The sequence below is a fragment of the Neoarius graeffei genome, chromosome 23 (assembly GCF_027579695.1).
Source record: "Neoarius graeffei isolate fNeoGra1 chromosome 23, fNeoGra1.pri, whole genome shotgun sequence".
Lineage (NCBI taxonomy): Eukaryota > Metazoa > Chordata > Actinopteri > Siluriformes > Ariidae > Neoarius > Neoarius graeffei.
In genome coordinates this window covers 45,375,217-45,399,543 of record NC_083591.1, presented here as the reverse complement: position 1 = coordinate 45,399,543, position 24,327 = coordinate 45,375,217, and the positions used below count along the sequence as shown (strand labels likewise).

The following is a 24,327-nucleotide window of genomic DNA, read 5'->3' as shown; positions in this document are numbered from 1 at the left end:
TTTTCTCGAGATCTCGAATTAGTTGTGTTGTTTTCTCGAGATCCTGAATTAATTATGTCGTTATCTCGGGATAACAAGGTGAAGGCTTCCGTATATTTTCACTTACTAAGATTTTTTTTTTTTTTGCATCGTGTAGGAGGTGAAGCCTTTTGATATTCAAAATGGCCGATAACGTTATACTTGTTGTCAAAGCATGACATTCAGTCCGTGTGATCTAAAGTTGGGAGGGTGTAGCTCTTTTTCTTATGTTTCCTCACTTAAGTGCTCGCTCAGCAACGATGTAAACGAAGCTGTCAGTAATGCCGTGTCCATTGCTGTTGCCACTGGAAAAGAGAAATTCTTCCTTCTGATGATAGAAAGGTGCTCAGCGTTTTTGCAACCGAGGCCACAGTATGAAAGGAAAAGCCAGGAGGACGTGTGAAGAGAGGCCGAGAGCTCATTTTATTTAGGATTTATCATTTGGGGGGGGGGAATAAAATCAGTCATTAAGCACATTTTATGATGTGAAAGTTTTGTCTTTATGAACACACACTTTGCCTTTGCAGTCATTAATATTTTAGTCATTTTAGCTCTGTAAACAAGACGACTTAAATAACGAGTGTTTGGTAAGTGAGTAATCACGATCAGGTTGAAACAAAGTGCAGAATATTAGTAAGTGCCCCTTTAATCTTGGCACTAAATCTTGGCCTCTTACTTAGGTGTGGTATTTTTTTTTTTTTTAGGAGATTTTAATGCTCGAAGAGAGTCTGTGACGAGGCAAAGTATGGCTTCCAACTAGCAAAAAAAATTAGTTTCCACTTTCTTCTTGATGTCTTTCTTTTCTCAGGTGTCATTAAAATAATGACACTATAACTCAAGACGCACACACTTCACTGCATGTGTGTGGTCACATCTTCATCAACTTGCTGCATCTGTGAATGCACACGCGCGTCCCTCGGGAAGGATTAGGATAGATGAGAACTAAACGTCAGATGATCGGCGAGGGAAGTTTGGTCTCATACCAGCGGGAAAATGAATCAAATTTATGCCCAATGGCACGACAGGAGCACGCCGCTTAACGATGATGGAGTTTGGACACTTCATTTCTGTCATTGTGGAATTGGCCTGCCGCGCGCCTAATGATGGTAATATATGTTACTATGCGCTTGGCGCACCCATCCCTCTCTCCATCTCACTTAAAGCCCCTCTCATTGTTTGGCAGATTGCATTATGAACACCCGTATTAGAGGCAGGAAAGAGGAGGAGGAGGAGAGGGCGAAAAATACGGGGAGAGAACATACTTTATATGTTCATTTATTTGCAGGATGAGTTAATGGAAAATGCTACAGCAATATTAATTCCCTTTCTCTTTTGTCGCAGGCGATTGCAGCTTTGAGAAGCCGTTTGGGGCGTGCGGCTACAGCCAGGGACGAGACGACGACATCGAATGGGAACAGGCCAACACGAAAGAAAAGCCTTCCACAAACCAATGGATGCCTCCTGGTGAGCTTTACATAAACACTCATAACACATAAGATTCACAAACAAAATAGCCGCCCACATACATGTTCTTCTAACCGTGATTCACTAAACATACACATATGCCCTTTGTACTTATATATATATATATCATCTCATTATCTCTAGCCGCTTTATCCTTCTACAGGGTCGCAGGCAAGCTGGAGCCTATCCCAGCTGACTACGGGCGAGAGGCGGGGTACACCCTGGACAAGTCGCCAAGTCATCACAGGGCTGACACATAGACACAGACAACCATTCACACTCACATTCACACCTACGGTCAATTTAGAGTCACCAGTTAACCTAACCTGCATGTCTTTGGACTGTGGGGGAAACCGGAGCACCCGGAGGAAACCCACGCGGACACGGGGAGAACATGCAAACTCCACACAGAAAGGCCCTCGCCGGCCACGGGGCTCGAACCCGGACCTTCTTGCTGTGAGGCGACAGCGCTAACCACTACACCACCGTGCCGCCCATATATATATATATAGCCACTTTATTAGGTACACCATACACCTGCTGTTTTATGCGGTTATCTAATCAGCTAATCCCATGACCGCAACACAATGCATACAAATCAAGAACTTCAGTTAATGTTCACTTCAAACATCAGAATGGGAAAAATTGTGATCTCTGTGGCATGGGTGTTGGTTTGAGCCAGATGGACTGGTTTGAGTATTTCAGAAACTGCTGATCTCCTGGGGTTTTCACACACAACAGTCTCTAGAGTTTACACAGAATGGTGCGAAAAACAAAAAAACTCTCAGCGAGCGACAATTCTGTGGTTGGAAACGCCTTGTTGATAAGAGAGGTCAGAGGAAAATGGCCAGATTGGTTCGAACTTTTTTGCCAGGAAGGATATAGCAACTCATAGCAACTCTTTACAACCGTGGTGAACAGAAAAGCATCTCAGCATGCAACAGCAGAAGACCACGTTGGGTTCCACTCCTGCAGCCCAGAACAGGAATCTTACAATCAAGAACAAGTTCCTATTAAAGTGGCCGGTGAGTGTGTCTTGGAAAAGTATTCATCCCCCTTCGTGTTTGTCCTGTTTTGTCGTATCACAAGCTGGAATTCAAATGGATTTTTGGAGGGTTAGCACCATTTGATTTACACAACATGCCGACCACTTTAAAGGTGCACATTGTTGTTTTATTGTGACACAAACGATAATTAAAATGAAAAAACAGAAATCTGGAGTGGGCATAGGTATTCACCCCCTTTCGTACGAAACCCCTAAATAAGAGCTGGCCCAATCAATTTACTTCATAAGTCACATAATTAGTTGATTAAGATCCACCTGTGTGCAATCAAAGTGTCACATGATCTGTCACATGATGTCTGTATAAATCAACCTGTTCTGGAAGGACCCTGACTCTGCAACACTACTAAGCAAGCAACATGAGAACCAAGGAGCCTCCAAACAGGTCAGAGACAAAGTTGTGGAGATCAGGGTTGGGTTATAAAAAATATCCCAAACTTTGAATATCCCACAGAGCACCATTAAAGGTCCCATGGCATGAAATTTTCACTTTCTGAGGTTTTTTAACGTTAAAATGAGTTCCTCTGACCTCCTTAAGTCACCCCAGTGGCTAGAAATTTCATAATGTGTAAACCAAACTATGCCCAACATTTGAGAATGGCGCGTCAAAACGGCGTGTTGATAAACTCTTCCCTTGCCTACGTCAGCAAGGGAGATGATCCCCACGCCCCCCCTCTGGATTCCCACCCACTGTATGGATTGCCCTCCCAGCTCAAAAGTTGCCACCAAACATGGAAGTTGCGCTGTACATGGATGTGACAACACAGAAAGGAGTCTGTTTTTACTGCCGACGGGCGAGCCCCTGAAGACGCAGTGGCTTAATTTTATTTACTCCAATAATACGCCATCGAGTCTACCTAAGACGGTGTATGTTTGTCGGAAGCATTTTCCTGAGGAATGTTTCCACAACTTGGGACAGTACAGGGCAGGTTTTGCACATCAACTGTCACTGAAGCCTGGGTCCGTACCAAGCATCCCTGCCGCATCAGCCACAAACACCGAACAAGTAAGTGTATAACTGTTAAGTCGTTTTGCCGTGTTTTAAAATCGGTGCGTTAGCCTTGCAATGGCTACATTAGCTGTGCAGCTAACCGCTTCCTGCAGTTAGCCAGGTACTCTGCGCTACAAAACCAAAAAGCATGCAGCATGCTCTGTTATAATAGCCAATCAAAACAGTTTTTACAAAGACACCCACATTCTTTTTTTTAAGTCACTCGTTCATTTTGTTTGTTTGTTCAGTAAAAACCCAAACATTTGTTGAATTTATTTTATTTCCTCACGTCGCACCTTAATGACATCAGCGCGCGGTATTTTTCCCTTCGCGGTTTGTTCCTTCTCTCTCGCCATAGTAAGACACCCACATCCGCTTGTTCTGACCCACTGGAGGTACGGTAGCGTCACAGTGCTGTTTGCCAATCAGAGGTAACACGTTTACATGTCATGAATATTAATGATAAGACCCGCCCCCACCCTCTACCCTTCCCCGCCTCCTGCTTCTCATTAGCAAAACGACGCACTGGGAAAAGCGCTGAAATGGGGCTTTCTCCCAGGAGGCTATATCTACGTGCCGAGGGTTCATTTCGAGAAAGGCTGCGGATATAACATCCGGAAACCTCCACGAGCCCGTTTAAAGCATCAACAAACCACCATGCCATGGGACCTTTAAATCCATTATAGCAAACTGGAAAGAATATGGCACCACTACAAACCTGATAAGAGAAGGCCGCCCACCAAAACTCACAGACCGGGCAAGGAGGGCATTAATCAGAGATACAACAAAGACACCAAAGATAACACTGACGGAGCTGCAAAGATCCACAGCGGAGATGGGAGTATCTGTCCATAGGACCACTTTAAGCTGTACACTCCACAGAGCAGGGCTTTATGGAAGAGTGGTCAGAACAAAACTCATTGCTTAAAGAAAAAAAAAAAACATGTTTGGAGTTTGCCCAACAGCATGTGGCAGACTCCCCAAACACATGGAAGAAGATTCTCTGGTCAGATGAGACTAAAACTGAACTTTTTGGCCATCATGAGAAACGCCATATGTGGCACAAACCCAAAAGACCCCTTCGCAGTAAACGTCATTCATACGTAAGAGGAAATTGCGCACGCAGCCTGGACCCAAAAAAGACTCAGCGACGGTAGAGACGAGAAGAAATATTTGGAAGAAATGCCTAGTTGTTGTGTTGTCGGGTGTCAGAATTGTAGCAGTGATGGGGCTAAAATGTACAGAATTCCAGCAGGATCTCACCCATTCCAAAAAAATCGCCGATGCCTATGGCTACAAGCCATCAAACGTGTAGACTGCGATGAAAGCACTATCAAAAATGCGCGGGTTTGCAGCGCCCACTTCATCACAGGTAAGATCAGGCTATTTATTAAATCTTTCTTTTTTATTCTTTCTAGTCTTTGTTTATTGATGTAGCAAAATACTTTGGTAACGTTTGTCTGATTAGCTGGTCATAGTTACACAATGTAATGAATATTGTTAGCATGTTAACTTAGCTTTGCATGCAATTTTGTTTGTAGGAGAGGTCTCGCTTGACTCAAGCAGTCCAGATTTTGTGCCATCATAACATAATCATATGCATCTAAAGACTTGTAGGCACGAAGTTTTTCGTGGGTGTACACTGAAGTCTTGTCAATAAGGTACGAGTATATATCTGGCCATTGTATACCAGGGAACTTACTAACATCGTCCGTCCACTCTTTAATTAAATACGGATCCGGTAGGCGATGTCCACTTGTTAGAGTTAACTTATTTATGTAGCATTCTCGATCTTGTAACGACAATTGTTTTGCATAATCTGACAGCTCATAATGCCGGTCTATGGGCAGCGCCATTGTTTCTGAGTCCAGGCTGCGCGCGCATCCTGGCAACGGTCGGTTTGTTTACAAACAAGTGAAGGGGTCTATACCCTGAGAAAACCATTCCTATGAAGCACGGTGGTGGCAACATGTGGGGATTTGGGGGGGGGGGGGGGGGGGGGGTTGTTTTTCATCTGCAGGAACAGGAAAGCTGATCAGGACTGAAGGAAAGATGGATGGCACTAAATACAGGGCAATTCTGGAGGAAAACCTATTTGAGTCAGCCAGAGGTTTGAGACTGGGATGAAGGTTCACGTTCCAGCAGGACAATGACCCTAAACATACTGCTAAAGCTAGACTGGAGTGGTTTAAAGGGAAAAATTTACATGTCTTGGAATGGCCAAATCAAAACCCAGACCTCAATCCAATTGAGAATCTGTGGCATGACTTGAAGATTGCTGTACTGTACACCAACACAACCCATCTAACTTGAAGAAGTTGGAGCAGTTTTGCCTTGAGGAATGAGCAAAAATCCCAGGGGCTAGGTGTGCGAAGCTAATAGAGACATACCCCAAGAGACTTGCAGCTGTAATTGCAGCAAAAAATTGGCTCTACAAAGGGCATGTGAAACAACGAGACAATGGTTTCTAATGCCGCTTTTCCACTACAAACGCGGCTGAGTCGGGCTGAGCCGTGCCGTGCTGAGTCGAGCTGAGCGGGGCTATTGGAGTTGCATTTCGACTACAACCGCGCTGAACCGTGCTGGCTGGAAGTGGGTGGACACATTGGGTGGAGTTAGCGAAAGTGGGTGGACGTCACGTGATGTCGTTAAGCGGCGCAAACAGTGACATCAGTGATCTTTTAAGCGGTAGTCTCACGACCCGGATAGTAAACAATAAACATGGAGGACATGGAGTCGTTAGTGTTGCTGGTCTTGGTTCTGTGGCTTGTTGTCACCGACAACGCCAACAGATACTGGCAAGAGCGTATAGATGAGGCGAAGCACATAAGGCTTCAGAAATTCTCGTAATTCGTAATTCTTCTCCTTCCGGGTTTGCGGTGTTTACAGATCCCAGCGTGCTCGCGGGGCGTGTGTGGGCATGTGAGGACACTCCTCCTCACCAATCAGTGCACAGGGGAGTGTCTCCTCACGCCCCTAGCCCCACTCGGCTCGGTTTGGCTCGCTTCAGCCCCACTCCAAAACCGTGCGAGTTTTGGGTGCTAAGCAGGGCTGAAGCGAGCTGAGTCGTGCTGCTCTAAGGTAATCGAAACACGAGCCGTGTCGGGCTGAAGTGAGCTGAAGCGAGCTGAAGTGAGCTGAAAAAGGGTAGTGGAAAAGGGCCATAAACTACAAGCACCGAAAGCTGAATCAAATCTTTAGTTTTCCTCATAAACAAATATGGAGCATTGAAATTTAATCAAATACACCAGTTCTGTGTATGTCAGAGTTGTTCAGACAAGGACATTATAGAGAATAGGTTGTTGACAGACAAAGCAAGACAAAACGGATGCTTTACAGTGTAATTAACATCATGTTGCATGGATTTATAGTTCCATAAAAAGGAACAAAAGCTGTTCTGAAGCCCATACCTGCAGGGTACAGTGCTTAAAGAGATTAAGACTCGTAGAAATGGCTCAGAAGTAAATAAAAACCCAAGTACGGCAATGACCCCAGCTGTCACTCTTTCCCACTAGTAAGTTCCCAACAGTAATACAGCTACAGATCTGAACTGCAGGTACAAATGAATTAATGGATCGAAAATGAGATCATCACTTCCCGCACTGGCAGCCCTCACATCAATATCAGTGTCTCACCCAGCTGACGGGACAAAGAACAAGAAAATTGTGGATTGAATTGTCATTTTAAAAGGTACAAATCTATTTACCATCAGCAGCACTGAAGTGTATTTGAAAGTCGACAGTATATTTTGTTTCTCATGCCCCACTGTATCTGTATTTTTCTCTTTTGCCGTCTCGCCCGCATTTTCTCTTTCTTTTTACCGTTCTATCCATGAATTTTCATTTGATTTGAGATGACCGGGGGAGCAGAGACGAGACTGTCAGCACCTGCAGGATTAAATCAGAACGAAGCCATTTTCCCCACATCACCACAAAGATCGCGGCGTAATTGAGCGAATATTGTTTTCCTTTTAAATCAAATGAGGATACAAACACAAATGCGCACGCACGCTGCACCTAAGATAGATTGTGTCCGTATCACTTTCCTCCTCCTGCTCCTCTCCTTTTTCCCTTCGAGTGACATGGGAAGTCACTTGAGCAGAAGCCATGGAATTTAATAAGAGGCCTGCACTAATTCTGAGGGGCCTTTGTATTGTATTGAAGTGTGTGTGTGTATGTGTGCAATGAGGACAATTGCAACTCAGGAAAAATGAACTGACAAAGCGAAACACATTTACTTTGCTGGAATTGATCTGCGTGTCCATGTGCCCGTGTGTGTGAGTGAAGAGAAGGAAGGATAAAATGGTATCCAGTGCCCAGTTCTGACCGGCAAATGGACACTCTGTCTCCATGTAGCATCTCCAAGCTGATCATTTGTCTAGAAGCGTCCATTTGCATGAGAATGTGATTATGTCGTCCCCTCAGGCTGTGCTTTTACAAGGTCTTCTTCCATACTATCTCTTTAACTGGAGGTAATTAGCAGTTTCTGGCTCTGTCACTCTCTGAAAACATCTTAGGCTACATCCACACGACAACGGCAACGAGATTTTTTTTTTTTAAATATCGCGTCCACATGGGCAACGGATCAGTAAAATATCAGGTACATATGGCAACGCAATGTTTGCTGAAAACGATGCAATACACATGCCACACCTCTACGTGCGCTGTAAGACGGTCCCATCGGAGACACCAGAACAATAGAAGTAGACGCATGCGCATAACTGCGCATGCGCACAGTGACTATCCCTGTCACTGTCACACGCACACACTTTCTCACTCCCTATCCTATGGATGTAGTCCCTTTAAATCACATGCTCGTTTTTTGAATGGAGACGCGGAAAGAGGAATGAACGGGGGTAGATGGAAGCCGGTACGCCAACATTCTGATATCCTCCAGAATTCTTTAATGGTCCGGAATAAATTGAATGCTACACGTTGATGGATTACTTTGTTCTTCTACACCCTTTTTGAGAAATGTATTGTCGGACTTAAACCAACATCTGAAGAGGTGAGATCGCTCCTTTTTTTTCCTTATTTTTGCTGGCGGGATTGACTCTGCCCTAAGGGCTATTCTCTCGCTCTCTCTCTCTCTTTCACTTTGCACCATTACACAATAAATATTCACAGTGAAAATATTTTGTAAGCGCGTTTCATGAACCAAGTTATAGGATTTGTTGACAACTCGCATCGAGTTCGTTACACTTCTACCTGGCGTGAAGCACATGTGATTGTGACGTCATCGTAAACAAATCCGTTCTACTCATCCAGACGACTTCGCAACGGCTCCGTTGCCAGATTTTTTCACTCTGGAACCCGTTCTCAAAAGATTTTGTTTTGGGGCACCCAAAACGCCGGTGCCGTGTGGACGCCAGGCCGAAACGATAAACAATTTTATCAGATTCACCTGAATCCATTGCCGTGTGGACAGGGCCTTTGCGACATGTGGATACCCACCCTGCTGACTTCAACTTCAGAAGGTTCTTAAATACCAGTCGATGCACTGATCCGCCTTTCAGCATAGCATATATGTCTCGACATCATAATTCTTTCTACGTGAAGGATGGAAGATGCAATGGAGGAAGAGGGAGTACACGGCATTCCGTTTTGTCGAGGGTCCATGCACGTTTTATTGTGTTTTTTTTTCCTTTCCTCTAATAGGCAGCATGTTTACATGAATCACAAACAAGATGGCCACAGATGGCAAGATGGCAAGTGCGCACAAACATGCAAACTTAATTTAGTCACTTCTCTCTGAGCATATTGACCGTATTATCATGAATTATAAACAAGATACACTCGCATAAACACCAAATAGTGCCTATTCACTGTGAAATGTAATCACGGGTAATGTCTTAAATAAACAAGATACCCACATGCACATGCAGACATTAACAGACAAACAAGCGTAATCAGAGACACACAACCCCAGCAGTGGGATTAGTCACCTATGGCAGCATGCAGCCGTCTGGCCTCCTCATGACTGGAGCAGAAGGTGCCGGTACAGAACCACTGCACATGACTGTTTGCCCAACGTGGCTTTGTTTGTAAGTTTAAAGTGCCCTGAAGGAGCTCTTATGTTTACCGATCAAGGCAGGTTGAGAGCGTGCTGGCAGATCAATCACCCAACACCAAATAGATGCTCTCGTATTACAGAATACGCACCATAGTAGTTGTATTGATCGACTTGAATGTCTGAAAGATCCAGTTATTAAAATACTTTAAAATGGTTTTGAATTCGAGTCAATAATGGCAACATAAGGGCTCTCTCATAGTTGTTGCAGACTGACAGCCATAGCAGCAAAATAAAATCTTAAAAAAAAAAAAAAAACACCTAATGTGTGCTGGAGACTCCCTGCGATGAGTCATTTAAAGACATAAGCAACTGCAACATGCTGTGACTGATAAATTGAAATGAGATGTTTGACCTATTTAACAGTTAGCTGCAAAAAAAAGCATGTCTTTACATTTTATCCCACGTTTCACCCAGTTGTTTCCTAATGCATGACTCCAAGATGAGAGGATCTTGTGGAAACTCAACAAAACCAGTAATTTCCTCTTATCACTTATGTTATAGCAGGTATAATCAGGCTCTGGGTCTTACTCTTGGAGGAAAGGTAATAAGACAACAACAACAAAAAAAGTTTAATTTGTCATGTGGCAGAAAACTCACTGACTGGTACAAATCGCTGGTGACTCCTTCCATGAATAAATAAAAAAAAAAAAAAACCTAAGCTTCGCTCATGTATGCAGAAGAGGGTAGATAGATAGTGCTTTCCTCTGAATGTGGTTTGGAGGAAGCATGTTCGCCTTCATCCTTCCTAGATGGTAGCTGTAGTACGGTATGGTAGGGGAAAGTTCGCTGGTGGGCGGGAACTGGCAGTTGATCAAATCCTTGACTTGCAAGCGACGTCAACGCAAAATAGAAACCAGGATGTCGGCCATGTTGGTGGATATACAAATGCGGGGTCAAGCGACGTTCCATGCAAAACATAGCCATGCGTGCGCAACTCTCTTTTTGTTTTTCCACTGCTTTAAGCGTTCTTTTAGCTAGGCCATATCTTTGTGCTGTATATGGTTGTGGTCATAACAGTACTCGTGACCGTGGCACGTTCCGATTTTTTTTAGAATTCCGTCCGTGATTCGGAAAGAGGGCGAGGAAACGCTGAGGCTTAGTACGGAGAGGAGACGAGCACGGCCGAACAACATCGGCAGGGCTGATCTAACAGAGGCTAAAACCAAAACAGCTCGTGTTTGCAGTTATTATTGTATTTCAGGTGAAATTCAAAAGCTCTCTCGATATCATCATGGGAGAATTTTATTTCGTGTTGCTGGAATTTTGCTATAAAATGGGTTCACTCAGTCATTATGACTTTAATACGTGTATTGCCATTTTGCTTCTAGGAACGCCAGCAAAATTCTACAATAGAAACAATCCAGACTGGGCACCGACTCAGAAAATGGGCTATGTCTTGTCCAAGGTGGGACTCGATTCTTCTGCAGACAAACCGGATAGAACGCGATATCTGGGTATTTGATCTGAGTAGAAGCGTCTTTTCAGAAAAGTCTCATCTCATCTCATTATCTCTAGCCGCTTTATCCTTCTACAGGGTCGCAGGCAAGCTGGAGCCTATCCCAGCTGACTACGGGCGAAAGGCAGGGTACACCCTGGACAAGTCGCCAGGTCATCACAGGGCTGACACAGACACCCATTCACACTCAATTTTAGAGTCACCAGTCAACCTAACCTGACCTGCATGTCTTTGGACTGTGGGGGAAACCGGAGCAAACCCACGCGGACACGGGGAGAACATGCAAACTCCACACAGAAAGGCCCTCGCCGGCCCCGGGGCTCGAACCCAGGACCTTCTTGCTGTGAGGCGACAGCGCTAACCACTACACCACCGTGCCGCCTCAGAAAAGTCTGACTTTTTTAAATAATATGGGTCAAAACCACACATATCTATCTTCTCTTTGTATCGAATCATCGCTGGACCGTTCAAATCGTGGTAATACGAAGAAAATTCAGCATTGTTTAGAGACATGCTTTCAGCAGCTGCCATCCTAGTTGCTTTGTATATCTACCAACATGGCGGACGCTCATGGCGTAGCACATTTTGATCACGTGGTCGCAAATCATCTACACTGTAAAAAAAAATTTGTCAAGCCAACTTAAAAATTTAACGCAACCTGCTGCCAAAGGATTTTGAGTAAACTCAACTCCGGGCCAAACAGTTGTGCTGACTTAAGGCCAATTTATGCTGACAAAACAGTCCTCGCAGATGGCGTCGCAGATGGCGTCTGTGAACCCCCCCCCCCCCCCTTTGCAGACGCTCTGCGCGCACCTCCCAAAAATTGTGACCACCGCAGAAGCCTCGCAGACAGCATCGCAGACAAGAGGGCTCTGATTGGTCCACTCTACATCCGCTGTACACACACTTCCGCTTCCCTACTTTCCCGGTTTGTTTTGTTTTCATGACCGGCATTTTTAAAAACACGAGGGAAGATGGAGCAGCACGAAGAGCAGTTGATCGAGGAAGTGAGGAAGTACGTACATCTATACGACTCCAGTTCTAGTCATTATAAGTAACCAGAGGATAAACACTCCACTAACCACATCCACCAACTACTCCTAGCGATTTCGCGACTTCGCGCCCCCTTACGTTGTGGCGGTGAATAACATCACGCACGCCTATTACTACCCGCTCAACGATAAATTACAACTGTCTGCGAAAGCCTTGTCGCAAGAGCATGCAGAGGCCCTTATTCTTTTAAGTCGACACAGATGAGTGTTTTATGTTGACCTTACTTTATTTAGCAAGCATACATGTCAACCTATACGGAATGTCCGTATTTTATACGGATTTGATTCAATAAACGTAGTATACGGGCGTACAACTAAAGTTATACGGATTCTTTAAAAAAAACTTCAATATTTATTTAGAGCTATAATCAATTCCCATGATGATAAAAGAGCGCATAACATTTACAAACGTACTGTACACCACAGAAAGCACAGACAGCCAGTAAAGAGTCGTATGAAATCGCGTGTTATCTTGTGGTAGCGAGACTTTGTTTCACTTCTGATCATGCGCACACCGCATTGCGAGAATCCCGCCAACCGGGAAGTAACATTTTGTTTGAAAAGCGTATTTCCACCTGAGTGACTTTCAATAGCGACTGAAAAGATTCTGAATGGGCACTCCGGCAAGATCAACACAGACACTTGCTGTGACATGCAGCCTAGCGAGGTATTGGTGCAGACTGCTAAAAAAGCTGTCATGGAGTACAATTCAGAACATTAGAGTGACACTTTGTGTTTTTGTCAAACATTGGAGCTTTGTATTCATTCTGAAGGTTTATTGTTATTAATATTGAATAAAAAGTAACTGGGATATATCATTGTTAATTATCATTCAAATTTTAGGTAAATTATTTTAATTTGCATCTTATAAGGATTTTATAAGGGAAATACGGATTTTGGAGATTGATTATACAGGTTTGATTGACCAAAGGTTGACATGTATGAGCAAGTTCAGTGCATTCAAATTGTGATGTTGAAATAAATTGAAATAATCACTCCAATTAAGGGCGGCACGGTGGTGTAGTGGTTAGCGCTGTCGCCTCACAGCAAGAAGGTCCTGGGTTTGAGCCCCGGGGCCGGCGAGGGCCTTTCTGTGTGGAGTTTGCATGTTCTCCTCGTGTCCGCGTGGGTTTCCTCCGGGTGCTCCGGTTTCCCCCACAGTCCAAAGACATGCAGGTTAGGTTAACTGGTGACTCTAAATTGACCGTGAGTGTGAATGGTTGTCTGTGTGTCAGCCCTGTGATGACCTGGTGACTTGTCCAGGGTGTACCCTGCCTTTCGCCCGTAGTCAGCTGGGATAGGCTCCAGCTTGCCTGCGACCCTGTAGAAGGATAAAGCGGCTAGAGATAATGAGATGAGATGAGACTCCAATTAACTTGGAAAAGCAAGTTGGCACAAAAAAACATTAAGTTATCCTTTTTTTTTAAAGATTTTTTTGGGCCTTTTCCACCTTTATTGGATAGGACAGTGTAGAGACAGGAAGGGATTGGGAAATGACCTCAGGTCAGAATCAAACCCGGGTCCCCAGATTTATAGTATGGCGCCTCATCCACCTGAGCCATAACACCCCATGTTTTATGTCGCGTTGACTTGACTTGCCTTTAGAAGTTCAGTCCAACAAATTGTTTAGTTGAAATAAATTGAAATAATAATGCCAATTAACTTAGAAGAGCAAGTTGGCACATCATGGTTCTAAGTTGAGTTTACTCAAAATCCTTTGGCAGCAGGTTGCATTACATTTTTAAGTTGGCTTGACTATTTTTTTTTTACAATGATTTAGTGTGCATTACATTTTTTAGTTAACACAAACCTCTCAACACTTAAGTTCTACTTCACTTTGCCTATTATTACACAAACAGAAACAAATACCGGCATACAAGGAGGGAATTCCCTGGCCTCTGTTGAGGAAAGCTTAGTCTAGACTCCTATACAACGTCTCGTGTCAGTTTCCACGGACTTCTCACTCCACCCGACCGTTGAGACTTTCGAACTTGTGAAGTGCGCATGTGCAGTGGCATTGGTTAAGGGGCGTCAATCAGCACTTGAATATATAAGTTCACTTAACTTAATTTTCCAATTCCTATGAACTTGTGGCGAAGGAAAGGCGTCTCAACTATTTTTTTTTTAGTTACTTGAACAATTAGAAGGGAAATTTGTTCATTCGACTTAGAATCCTTTTTTTCACTCAACAATTTTGCAAGTTACATTTTTTACAGTGTATTGGAGAAGAAAAGTGGGGTGGGGGTTCCACTATATCATCAATTGTATGTTTTTCTTTATTAAATAACAAGTTTAAAATCCATCAGAAAATTAGAAAAATCAATCAAATGTGGCTAACCATATTTGAGAATTGAACAATGCTTTGGTATTAAAAAAAAAAAAGTTACCAAGCTTTCAATATTTTCTGAAACAATACTTCCAGTCAGAAATCACATTTGAAACTCATGCAAGAATCATATTATTGTGACAATAATATGATTTCCTGTCCATTAGAGTGACAATAGCCAATAATATGATAATATTATCATATTATTGGCTATTGTCACTCTAATGGACAGGAAAATGAGACAGGAGGTCATTTGCAACCTCAGAGCAGAGCCAATCTTGTGAACTTCCAACAACAGATGACTGGTGCAGATGATGGTTGGAGCAGAGGTTGAGCTAGCACTGCTGAGTTACTCTAAGGCCCTGTCCACACGGCAACGGATTCAGGTGAATCTGATAAAATTGTTTATTGTTTCGGCCTGGCGTCCACACGGCACCGGCGTTTTGGGTGCCCCAAAACAAAATCTTTTGAGAACGGGTTCCAGAGTGAAAAAATCTGGCAACGGCCCCGTTGCGAAGTCGTCTGGATGAGTAGAACGGATTTGTTTACGATGACGTCACAACCACATGACTGTCAGTGCTTCACGCCGGGTAGAAGTGTAACGAACTCGATGCGAGTTGTCAACAAATCCTATAACTTGGTTCATGAAACGCGCTTACAAAATATTTTCACTGTGAATATTTATTGTGTAATGGTGCAAAGTGAGAGAGAGAGAGAGAGTGAGAGAATAGCCCTTAGGGCAGAGTCTTTAGTCCAAACACTGCGGAAGCAGTACCAAACCGTGCACCGCCCGTGCGCTTTCCAAAAACAAAAACAATCCCGTTAGCAAAAATAGGGGAAAAAAAAGGAGCGATCTCACCTCTTCAGATGTTGGTTTAAGTCCGACAATACATTCCTCAAAAAGGGCATAGAAGAACAAAGTAATCCATCAACATGTAGCATTCAATTTATTCCGGACCATTAAAGAATTCTGGAGGATATCAGAATGTTGGCGTACCGGCTTCCATCTACCCCCATTCATTCCTCTTTCCGCGTCTTTCGTTTAACGCTACTGATTAATAATCAAAACTTTATGTGGCTGATGCTACAGAAGAAGGGGTTTATGCGCATGCGTCTACTTCTTCTATTGTTCTGGTGTCTCCGATGGGACCGTCTTACAGCGCACGGAGAGGTGTGGCATGTGTATTGCATCGTTTTCAGCAAGCGTTGCGTTGCCATATGAACCTGATATTTTACTGATCCGTTGCCCATGTGGACGCGATATTTAAAAAAAAAAAATCTCGTTGCCGTATGGATGTAGCCTAAGAGTTGCTTGAACATGCTCAACAAGCAAACATTAAGCAGAACATCAGCTTTGTAACTACCTCAGCAGAGGCGAAAGAAACACCCGGAGCCTCTTGGTGCAGAAGAGAGACAACACATAAACACAACATGCTGAGGTTAATGAAGACAAGGAAGCATGTGATTGTTTATTAGTTTGCCACCTTGTTCATAAATCTGATGAGTTGCTGGAGTGGGTGCTTGTTTGATGAAAGGACCAAGAGCTGACTGCATGATTTGGCTGATGAAACATGATTCAAAGAAACTTGTATGGAATACACAGCCACACATTTCTTCCATGATGAGCAAAACTATCTAACCCTCTCAAGCACACACTTAAACACCTTTCTGTCATGATTGCCTTCCTCTGGGCTTCACTTATTTAGTTCTCTCTGTGCTTTTGTTTATATTTTGCCATGTGCCTCTGGTTTGGTTCCATTCCATTTAATCCACCCTGTTTAACGGGAAGCCATGGCCTAATGGTTAGAGATGCAGCTTTGGGACCAAAAGGCTGCTGGTTCAATTGCTGGGTTTCACGTGATGTCACAGTTGCCTCATTAGTTATTCAGAACTTTAGCTGGTGGTCTACCAAAGCCGAGTTGACAAAGCGTTTGTGCATTGCTTGCATGAAAAATGCCTTACACTTGCATTGTTTTAGGTTGATCAAACCGTGAAACTGATAAGTTTCTTCAGGGTTCCCCGTGAACTAATAAAAAAAGCTGAACGAACACAGGATTTCACAAAAAGACGTCGAGAAAGGTGGCTTTTGAGCCTCTCACTGGAATCGAAGGGAGCCGAGTCAAAGCATGCTCGAGTTTGATCACTTGGTGAAAGGTTTGTATTTCCCTCTCAGCTATATGTCCTTAGTGTTTTCCAAGTACTTTTCTTGCTATGTGTTGTCATTTTATGGCACTTTTTTAGTCAAAAAGCACTAAAGTCCCCAGCTGTTTCTTTGTTTACGCCTCACAAAATCCATATGCATGAAGCTCACGACAACATTCTTCCCCAGCCGTACGGTTACAATGCGCCGTGATCATTTCTCCGTCTTGTTTAACTAAGATCCAGGTCTTTAAAGGGGTTTCTGATGATCTTTGTGAATGATTTACCTGAGAGATAAGAGCCAACACAAGTGAGAATCAAGCGAACTGTTGTTTGTTTACACTTCAACTTGCAGCGCTTCGTTGTAAAGACGCCAATGAAAAGCTTAAAAAAAAACGTACACGGGCAAAAACAATCCAGGATTCATTCGGCAGCGACTTTATACCGAGGTCCTTTACCCAGCCACATACAAAACAGTTGTAAGTCTCCATACTCTTCCACGCTTTCATCTGTTTTGCGGTGTAGAAGGGCGTCTGCGACACCAGATAGTTCGAGATGTCGGGGAACTCGACTGAAGGGTAGTTTTCGAGATCGTATGACAAATCCTTCTTTCCCAGACTGTAGGGGTCGATTCCATTGCTCATAGCAATCTTCTGAATATATCTAAAGCGAACAGTGGCTTCTAGATTACGAGCATACTCTGATAAGTTATCGCTAGTTGTTTGCACTATGGCAGCCGTTTAGACCACCAGCTATTTCACTTCTGGTAAAACCGCTAAGAAAAGTCACATGACTGAAACCCAGCAATTCCCTGGACCAACAGGAATGGCTGATGTGTCCTAACCCCCAGTGGCTCCCCAGGCTGCTCTGGGTACATTGCTCTGGCTAATAGGGCGGCACGGTGGTGTAGTGGTTAGCACTGTCGCCTCACAGCAAGAAGGTTCCAGGTTTGAACCTCATGGCCGACAGGGGCCTTTCTGTGTGGAGTTTGCATGCTCTCCCTGTGTCCGTGTGGGTTTCCTCTGGGTGCTCTGGTTTCCCCCAAAGACATGCAGATTTGGTACAATGGGGCCACTGTAATTGGCGCAAGCTGTTGTGGTTTCCCATGCCATGATGTATGTGATAGATAGATCTTCCTATGGCAAAAGCTAAATAGATAAGAATGTCTACTAAATGCCATTAACCTAACTCATTGTTTTTTACCCTATTGTGTTCACCTGTTCCGTGTCCCACCTGGATTAGTTCCCTAGTTCTTCCTTATCATATTGTACAAGTGTTTTATTTTCTTTATGGAGAGTGCCTCCATGTGCAACTTGAACCATGACAGCGATCCTTGGATTGCCCACATCTCACAGAGCACATTACACCTTCTCAGCATCTTTAACTCATTTTCATCTCCTTCACACATCTCTCTCATGAGTTCCATCCACTGACACATAGCCCACTGACCTAAAAGCAGACCTATTAAACCTAAAAGACTGAGAAGAGTCCACTGTGTATGTGTGCTCTACAAGAGGACGAAAATGTTATCTAGAGCCAAAGTGGGGTCCTTGAAACATAACCAAGGGGTCTGCGGTTTTCTAAATTTGTTACAGTGGTGAAAATTACAACCTACTATTAGCAACTTTAATATGCCTATAAATAATGTCACCGGGAATCTAATGACAGTTTTAATAGAAATTGGTTCTATGAGGGCAGCACGGTGGTGTAGTGGTTAGCACTGTCGACTCACAGCAAGAAGGTCCTGGGTTTGAGCCCAGTGGCCGGCGAGGGCCTTTCTGTGTGGAGTTTGCATGTTCTCCTCGTGTCCATGTGGGTTTCCTCTGGGTGCTCCAGTTTCCCCCACAGTCCAAAGACATGCAGGTTAGGTTAACTGGTGACTCTAAATTGACTGTAGGTGTGAATGTGAGTGTGAATGGTTGTTTGTCTCTGTGTCAGCCCTGTGATGACCTGGCGACTTGTCCAGGGTGTACCCCGCCTTTCGCCCGTAGTCAGCTGGGATAGGCTCCAGCTTGCCTGCGACCCTGTAGAAGGATAAAGCGGCTAGAGATAATGAGATGAGATGAATATGCCTATAAATAATGTCACCGGAAATCTAACGACAGTTTTAATAGAAATTGGTTCTATGAGGGCAGCATGGTGGTGTAGTGGTTAGCACTGTCGACTCACAGCAAGAAGGTCCTGGGTTCGAGCCCAGCGGCCAGTGAGGGCCTTTCTGTGTGGAGTTTGCATGTTCTCCTCGTGTCCACGTGGGTGTCCACGTGGGTGTCCTCCGGGTGCTCCAGTTTCCCCCACAGTCCAAAGACATGCAGGTTAGGTTAACTGGTGACTCTAAATTGACCGTAGGTGTGAATGTGAGTGTGAATGGTTGTCTGTGTCTATGTGTCAGCCCTGTGATGACCTGGTGACTTGTCCAGGGTGTACCCCGCCTTTCGCCCTTAGTCAGCTGGGATAGGCTCCAGCTTGCCTGCGACCCTGTCGAACAGGATAAAGCGGCTAGAGATAATGAGATGAGATGTTAAACAAAGGATATTTTACAGCAGAGTTATTTCCAAGCACTCGTCTAATGCACTTTCTTTTTAGGTTCATGTTTATTTGTTAGTTTGTTTTCCTGAGATAAGAAATATTAGCTCTTGTTAGGTACGGGACTAAACTCTGAAGGCCATTTCAGTGCTCAAGAATAAATTAGTGAAAGTGGTCATGCTTGCACAATGTTTAGTTGTGTTGCTGCTGAAAAAGTGCTAGTAATTAAAAGTTGTTTTGCTTCACAGGAATAGCAAATGAAACAAATGACTCTAACATATGGCAAATACTTTTGAAATCCAGCCATGGGTGAAAGAGTTGGTTTTCTATGTAAAAGTCCTGCTGGGATCTGACCTTGCCGTAAAACGCAATCTATAATGAACTCTAATTGGGTGCTCTGCTTTTTCTGTTACGATTTCTCACTTCTGAACAAAGGCCTAAGCAAGTCACTAAGTATTTTTGTCTTCCTCGCTTCCTCCTTTGCAATTTGTCTTTATGTCTTTGCTTTACCCTCTTCTTTTGAGTGTAGCAGACTGGCAGAAGCAGTGCTGTGGGTCCCCAGAGTAGTCCTGTGGGAAATAATAGGCAGGGCATGACGGAAATGGGGGTCTTCTAGCCTAGATTAATTAGCTTTTTTTCCACCCACACTCTATTATGCTAAATACTATATCAATCTTTGCTAAGCCTGAATGCCTTATTGTCTGGGTTGCAAATGACTATGCAAAAATATGTGTGCAAGGAGGAAAAAAAATTCAGCTTCTAGTTAGCATGTAGAGTTTCATTACTTGAGGTGTTAAAGCAGGACTGCGACGAGTAATCACTTGAAGGAATATACGTACATACAGGAACAATGGCATATTTTTAACCAATTTAACATTTCTCCAATCTTTTCAAAGAGCAATTAGTATTTTCTATCTCTTGTCTCGATGGAATTCTTTTTCTTTATTTCTTATTTATTCATTTCCGAGCCCCGTTACCATGTTTTGGTATGTGCCACCCAGAAATCCAGAATATTCATGTCTCAAGATCAAAAGTCATTATTTTAATGAAGTCTTGACTCGGAATTAGTTGTGTTCATTTTCTCAGCCTCATTAACTGAATTAAGCACTCTGCATAATGCTTTACTTTACCCCCGTCTGTGCATCCATAAGTTGCTGGCATTGTCATTCCAGAGGGAAGTGAAGCATGCAAGGAAGCTGGACTGAAGGACATCAGACATTTCAATCACATCAGCCAGACATGAAAACCGTTAAAATGGGAAGGCACAACCATGATGTGAAAATAAGCTAATTGGATTTTCTGTGTTTAATCTTTGAGGAAGCACTCTGTACTGGTGGAAAGTCAAAGAGGTGACGAATGACCCTCTTATATGATTATGGGGCAAGTAGCAAAGCAAGAGCAGCCTTATTTTCACCTGATGTGAATTCACGAGAGGAAGCAGCGTTGTGTTTCTGCAGTCTCCTTCGAAAGTATTGGAATGGAAAGGCCAATTCATTTGTTTTGTCATACACCGAAGACACTTAGGTTTGAGATCAAAATACGAACGGCAAATTTCAGCTTTCAATTCCTGATGTGCAACCTAGACATGTTAAACAACTTAGAATATGGCTTTTGTTTGAACCAACCCATTTCTTTCAAGTTGTCAAAAAATATTGGAACATTTGGCTGACAGTTGTTTCTCGTTGCCCAGGTGTGGCCTGTTATAGATTGAATGTTTTAACAATTAATAACTCTGAATATCTACTGCTGGGTTGAGCCCTGTGAGACTGCATTTGTTGTTCAAAAGGATAAACTGATATGAAGAGCAGAGAGATATCTGTGAAGATACTCAGTCGTCCAGGTACATAGTAATCTGTGGTTGGTAGAAGAGAGCAACTGGACTTGCTTGAAAAGTCTTGAAGACGTTTCACCTCTCGTCCAAAAGGCATCCTCAGTTCTGTCTGTCTAATAGGGAGTATCAAGTATTTATCCTCTCATGGATCATAATAGAATCCGAATCAGAATGCTGATGGCTGCATTGAAGGTGGCTGATAGATGTCATAGACACCCACCTCTGTTCAGTGATGGTCGTTCCAGGTTGACAAAAATGAACGATCCTCTCTGGCTAAGATGTCTGCCAGTTTTCTGGAAGTCCTCTAATGCTCCCGCACTAGTCGAAGGGAAGTTTTGGACGAGAGGCGAAACGTCTTCAAGACTTTTCAAGCAAGTCCAGTTGCTCTCTTCTACCAACCACAGAAGAGCAGAGAGCTGTCTTTGGGAGAAAAGCATGCCACTTTGGAGCTGAGAAAAGAGGGGAAACTGATCAGAGGAAGCATTGGGCATAGCTAATGCAACAGTTAAGAATATCCTGAAAGAAAAGGAAACTACTGGTGAACTAACAACCAGCCATCGAACACATTGGCCAAGGAAAACAACGGCAGTTGATATCTGAAACATTGTGGGATCTGTGAAGGAAAAACCCAAGCCCTAAATAAATCAAAGTGTGGAGAAAGAATGGATCTGCTCATGATCCCAAACATATTGGTCAAACATTGGAGGTAGTGTCATGGCTTGGGCTTGTATGGCTGCTTCTGGAGTGGGCTCAGTAATCTTTATTGATGATGGAACTCATGATGGTAGCAACAGAATGAATTCAGAAGCCTACAGAAACATTTTGTCTGCCAATTCACAGAGAACTGTATCTGATCTAATTGGGAGGAACTTCATCATGCAGACAACGACCCATCAAGACAGTGACCCAAAACACACTGCAACAAAGGACTCGAACAGGTGAAAAAAGTGGAAGGATTTAGATTGGCCTAGTCACTCACCAGACCTTAACCCACTTGAACATGCATTTCGCCTCCTGAAGAGGAGACTGAAGGGAGAAACCCCCACAAAAAAAGCAAAAACAAAAAACTGAACGAAGCTGTACAAGCCTAGAAAAGCCACGCAAAAGAAGAATGCAACAGTTTGGTGATATCAGTCGGTTGCCAGCTTGATACAGTTATTGTAAGCAAGGAATGTGTTGCATTCAGACAATACACGGCACTCACTTTACAAGAGAGACTTGCACTACATTACATCCCTTTTTATGTTTATACTGCTGCAGGATCTCCACCTTTGACAATGCTGTACAACCCCGATTCCAAAAAAGTTGGGACAAAGTACAAATTGTACAGTAAATAAAAACGAAATGCAATGATGTGGAAGTTTCAAAATTCCATATTTTATTCAGAATAGAACATAGATGACATAAATGTTTAAACTGAGAAAATGTATCATTTAAAGAGAAAAATTAGGTGATTTTAAATTTCATGACAACAACACATCTCAAAAAAGTTGGGACAAGGCCATGTTTACCACTGTGAGACATCCCCTTTTCTCTTTACAACAGTCTGTAAACGTCTGGGGACTGAGGAGACAAGTTGCTCAAGTTTAGGGATAGGAATGTTAACCCATTCCTGTCTAATGTAGGATTCTAGTTGCACAACTGTCTTAGGTCTTTTTTGTCATATCTTCCGTTTTATGATGCGCCAAATGTTTTCTATGGGTGAAAGATCTGGACTGCAGGCTGGCCAGTTCAGTACCCGGACCCTTCTTCTACGCAGCCATGATGCTGTAATTGATGCAGTATGTGGTTTGGCATTGTCATGTTGGAAAATGCAAGGTCTTCCCTGAAAGAGACATCGTCTGGATGGGAGCATATGTTGCTCTAGAACCTGGATATACCTTTCAGCACTGATGGTGTCTTTCCAGATGTGTAAGCTGCCCATGCCACACGCACTAATGCAACCCCATACCATCAGAGATGCAGGCTTCTGAACTGAGCGCTGATAACAACTTTGGCCGTCCTTCTCCTCTTTAGTCCGTATGACATAGCGTCCCTGATTTCCGTAAAGAACTTCAAATTTTGATTCGTCTGACCACAGAACAGTTTTCCACTTTGCCACAGTCCATTTTAAATGAGCCTTGGCCCAGAGAAGATGTCTGCGCTTCTGGATCATGTTATGACAAAGCTTCTTCTTTGAACTATAGAGTTTTAGCTGGCAACGGCGGATGGCACGGTGAATTGTGTTCACAGATAACATTCTCTGGAAATATTCCTGAGCCCATTTTGTGATTTCCAATACAGAAGCATGCCTGTATGTGATGCAGTGCCGTCTAAGGGCCCAAAGATCACGGGCACCCAGTATGGTTTTCCGGCCTTGACCCTTACGCACAGAGATTCTTCCAGATTCTCTGAATCTTTTGATGATATTATGCACTGTAGATGATGATATGTTCAAACTCTTTGCAATTTTACACTGTCGAATTCCTTTCTGATATTGCTCCACTATTTGTCGGCGCAGAATTAGGGGGATTGGTGATCCTCTTCCCATCTTTACTTCTGAGAGCCGCTGCCACTCCAAGATGCTCTTTTTATACCCAGTCATGTTAATGACCTATTGCCAATTGACCTAATGAGTTGCAATTTGGTCCTCCAGCTGTTCCTTTTTTGTACCTTTAACTTTTCCAGCCTCTTATTGCCCCTGTCCCAACTTTTTTGAGATGTGTTGCTGTCATGAAATTTCAAATGAACCAATATTTGGCATGAAATTTCAAAATGTCTCACTTTCGACATTTGTTGTCTATGTTCTATTGTGAACACAATATCAGTTTTTGAGATTTGTAAATTATTGCATTCCGTTTTTATTTGCAATTTGTACTTTGTCTCAACTTTTTTGGAATCGGGGATGTACATCTTCAAGAAGAGCTTTCCGATTTTTCCACTCGAGGTGTACTGTGACCAAATAGTGAAAGCTGTGGTAGTGAGCAGGCTTTAGTGGGAGCAGGTGGTCAGATAATATATGGCCAAAAGTTTGAGGACACCTTCCCATCACTCCCATTTGTGGGCTTTCCACAGACTGTTGCCACAAAGTTGAAAGCACACAATTGTAAAGAATTGTCTTTCTATGCGGGCGGCACGGTGGTGTAGTGGTTAGCGCTGTCGCCTCACAGCAAGAAGGTCCTGGGTTTGAGCCCCGTGGCCGGCGAGGGCCTTTCTGTGCGGAGTTTGCATGTTCTCCCCGTGTCCGCGTGGGTTTCCTCCGGGTGCTCCGGTTTCCCCCACAGTTCAAAGACATGCAGGTTAGGTTAACTGGTGACTCTAAATTGACCGTAGATGTGAGTGTGAATAGTTGTCTGTGTCTATGTGTCAACCCTGTGATGACCTGGCGACTTGTCCAGGGTGTACCCCGCCTT

At 43.6% G+C, this 24,327-nt stretch overlaps 1 protein-coding gene across 3 annotated transcripts in view; it reads left to right on the top strand.

Annotated features, from left to right (window-relative positions):
* Positions 1 to 1,457: 1,457 nt before the first annotated feature.
* The window catches only part of LOC132871759 (receptor-type tyrosine-protein phosphatase mu-like), a 444,714-nt gene continuing 421,844 nt past the window's right edge, over positions 1,458 to 24,327 (top strand). For all 3 annotated transcript variants that reach the window (XM_060906241.1, XM_060906242.1, XM_060906240.1), the window contains exon 1: positions 1,458 to 1,482. In XM_060906241.1, coding sequence (XP_060762224.1) covers positions 1,473 to 1,482 — 10 coding nt within the window. In that variant the 5' untranslated portion in view covers positions 1,458 to 1,472. The remainder of the gene's footprint in view (positions 1,483 to 24,327) is intronic.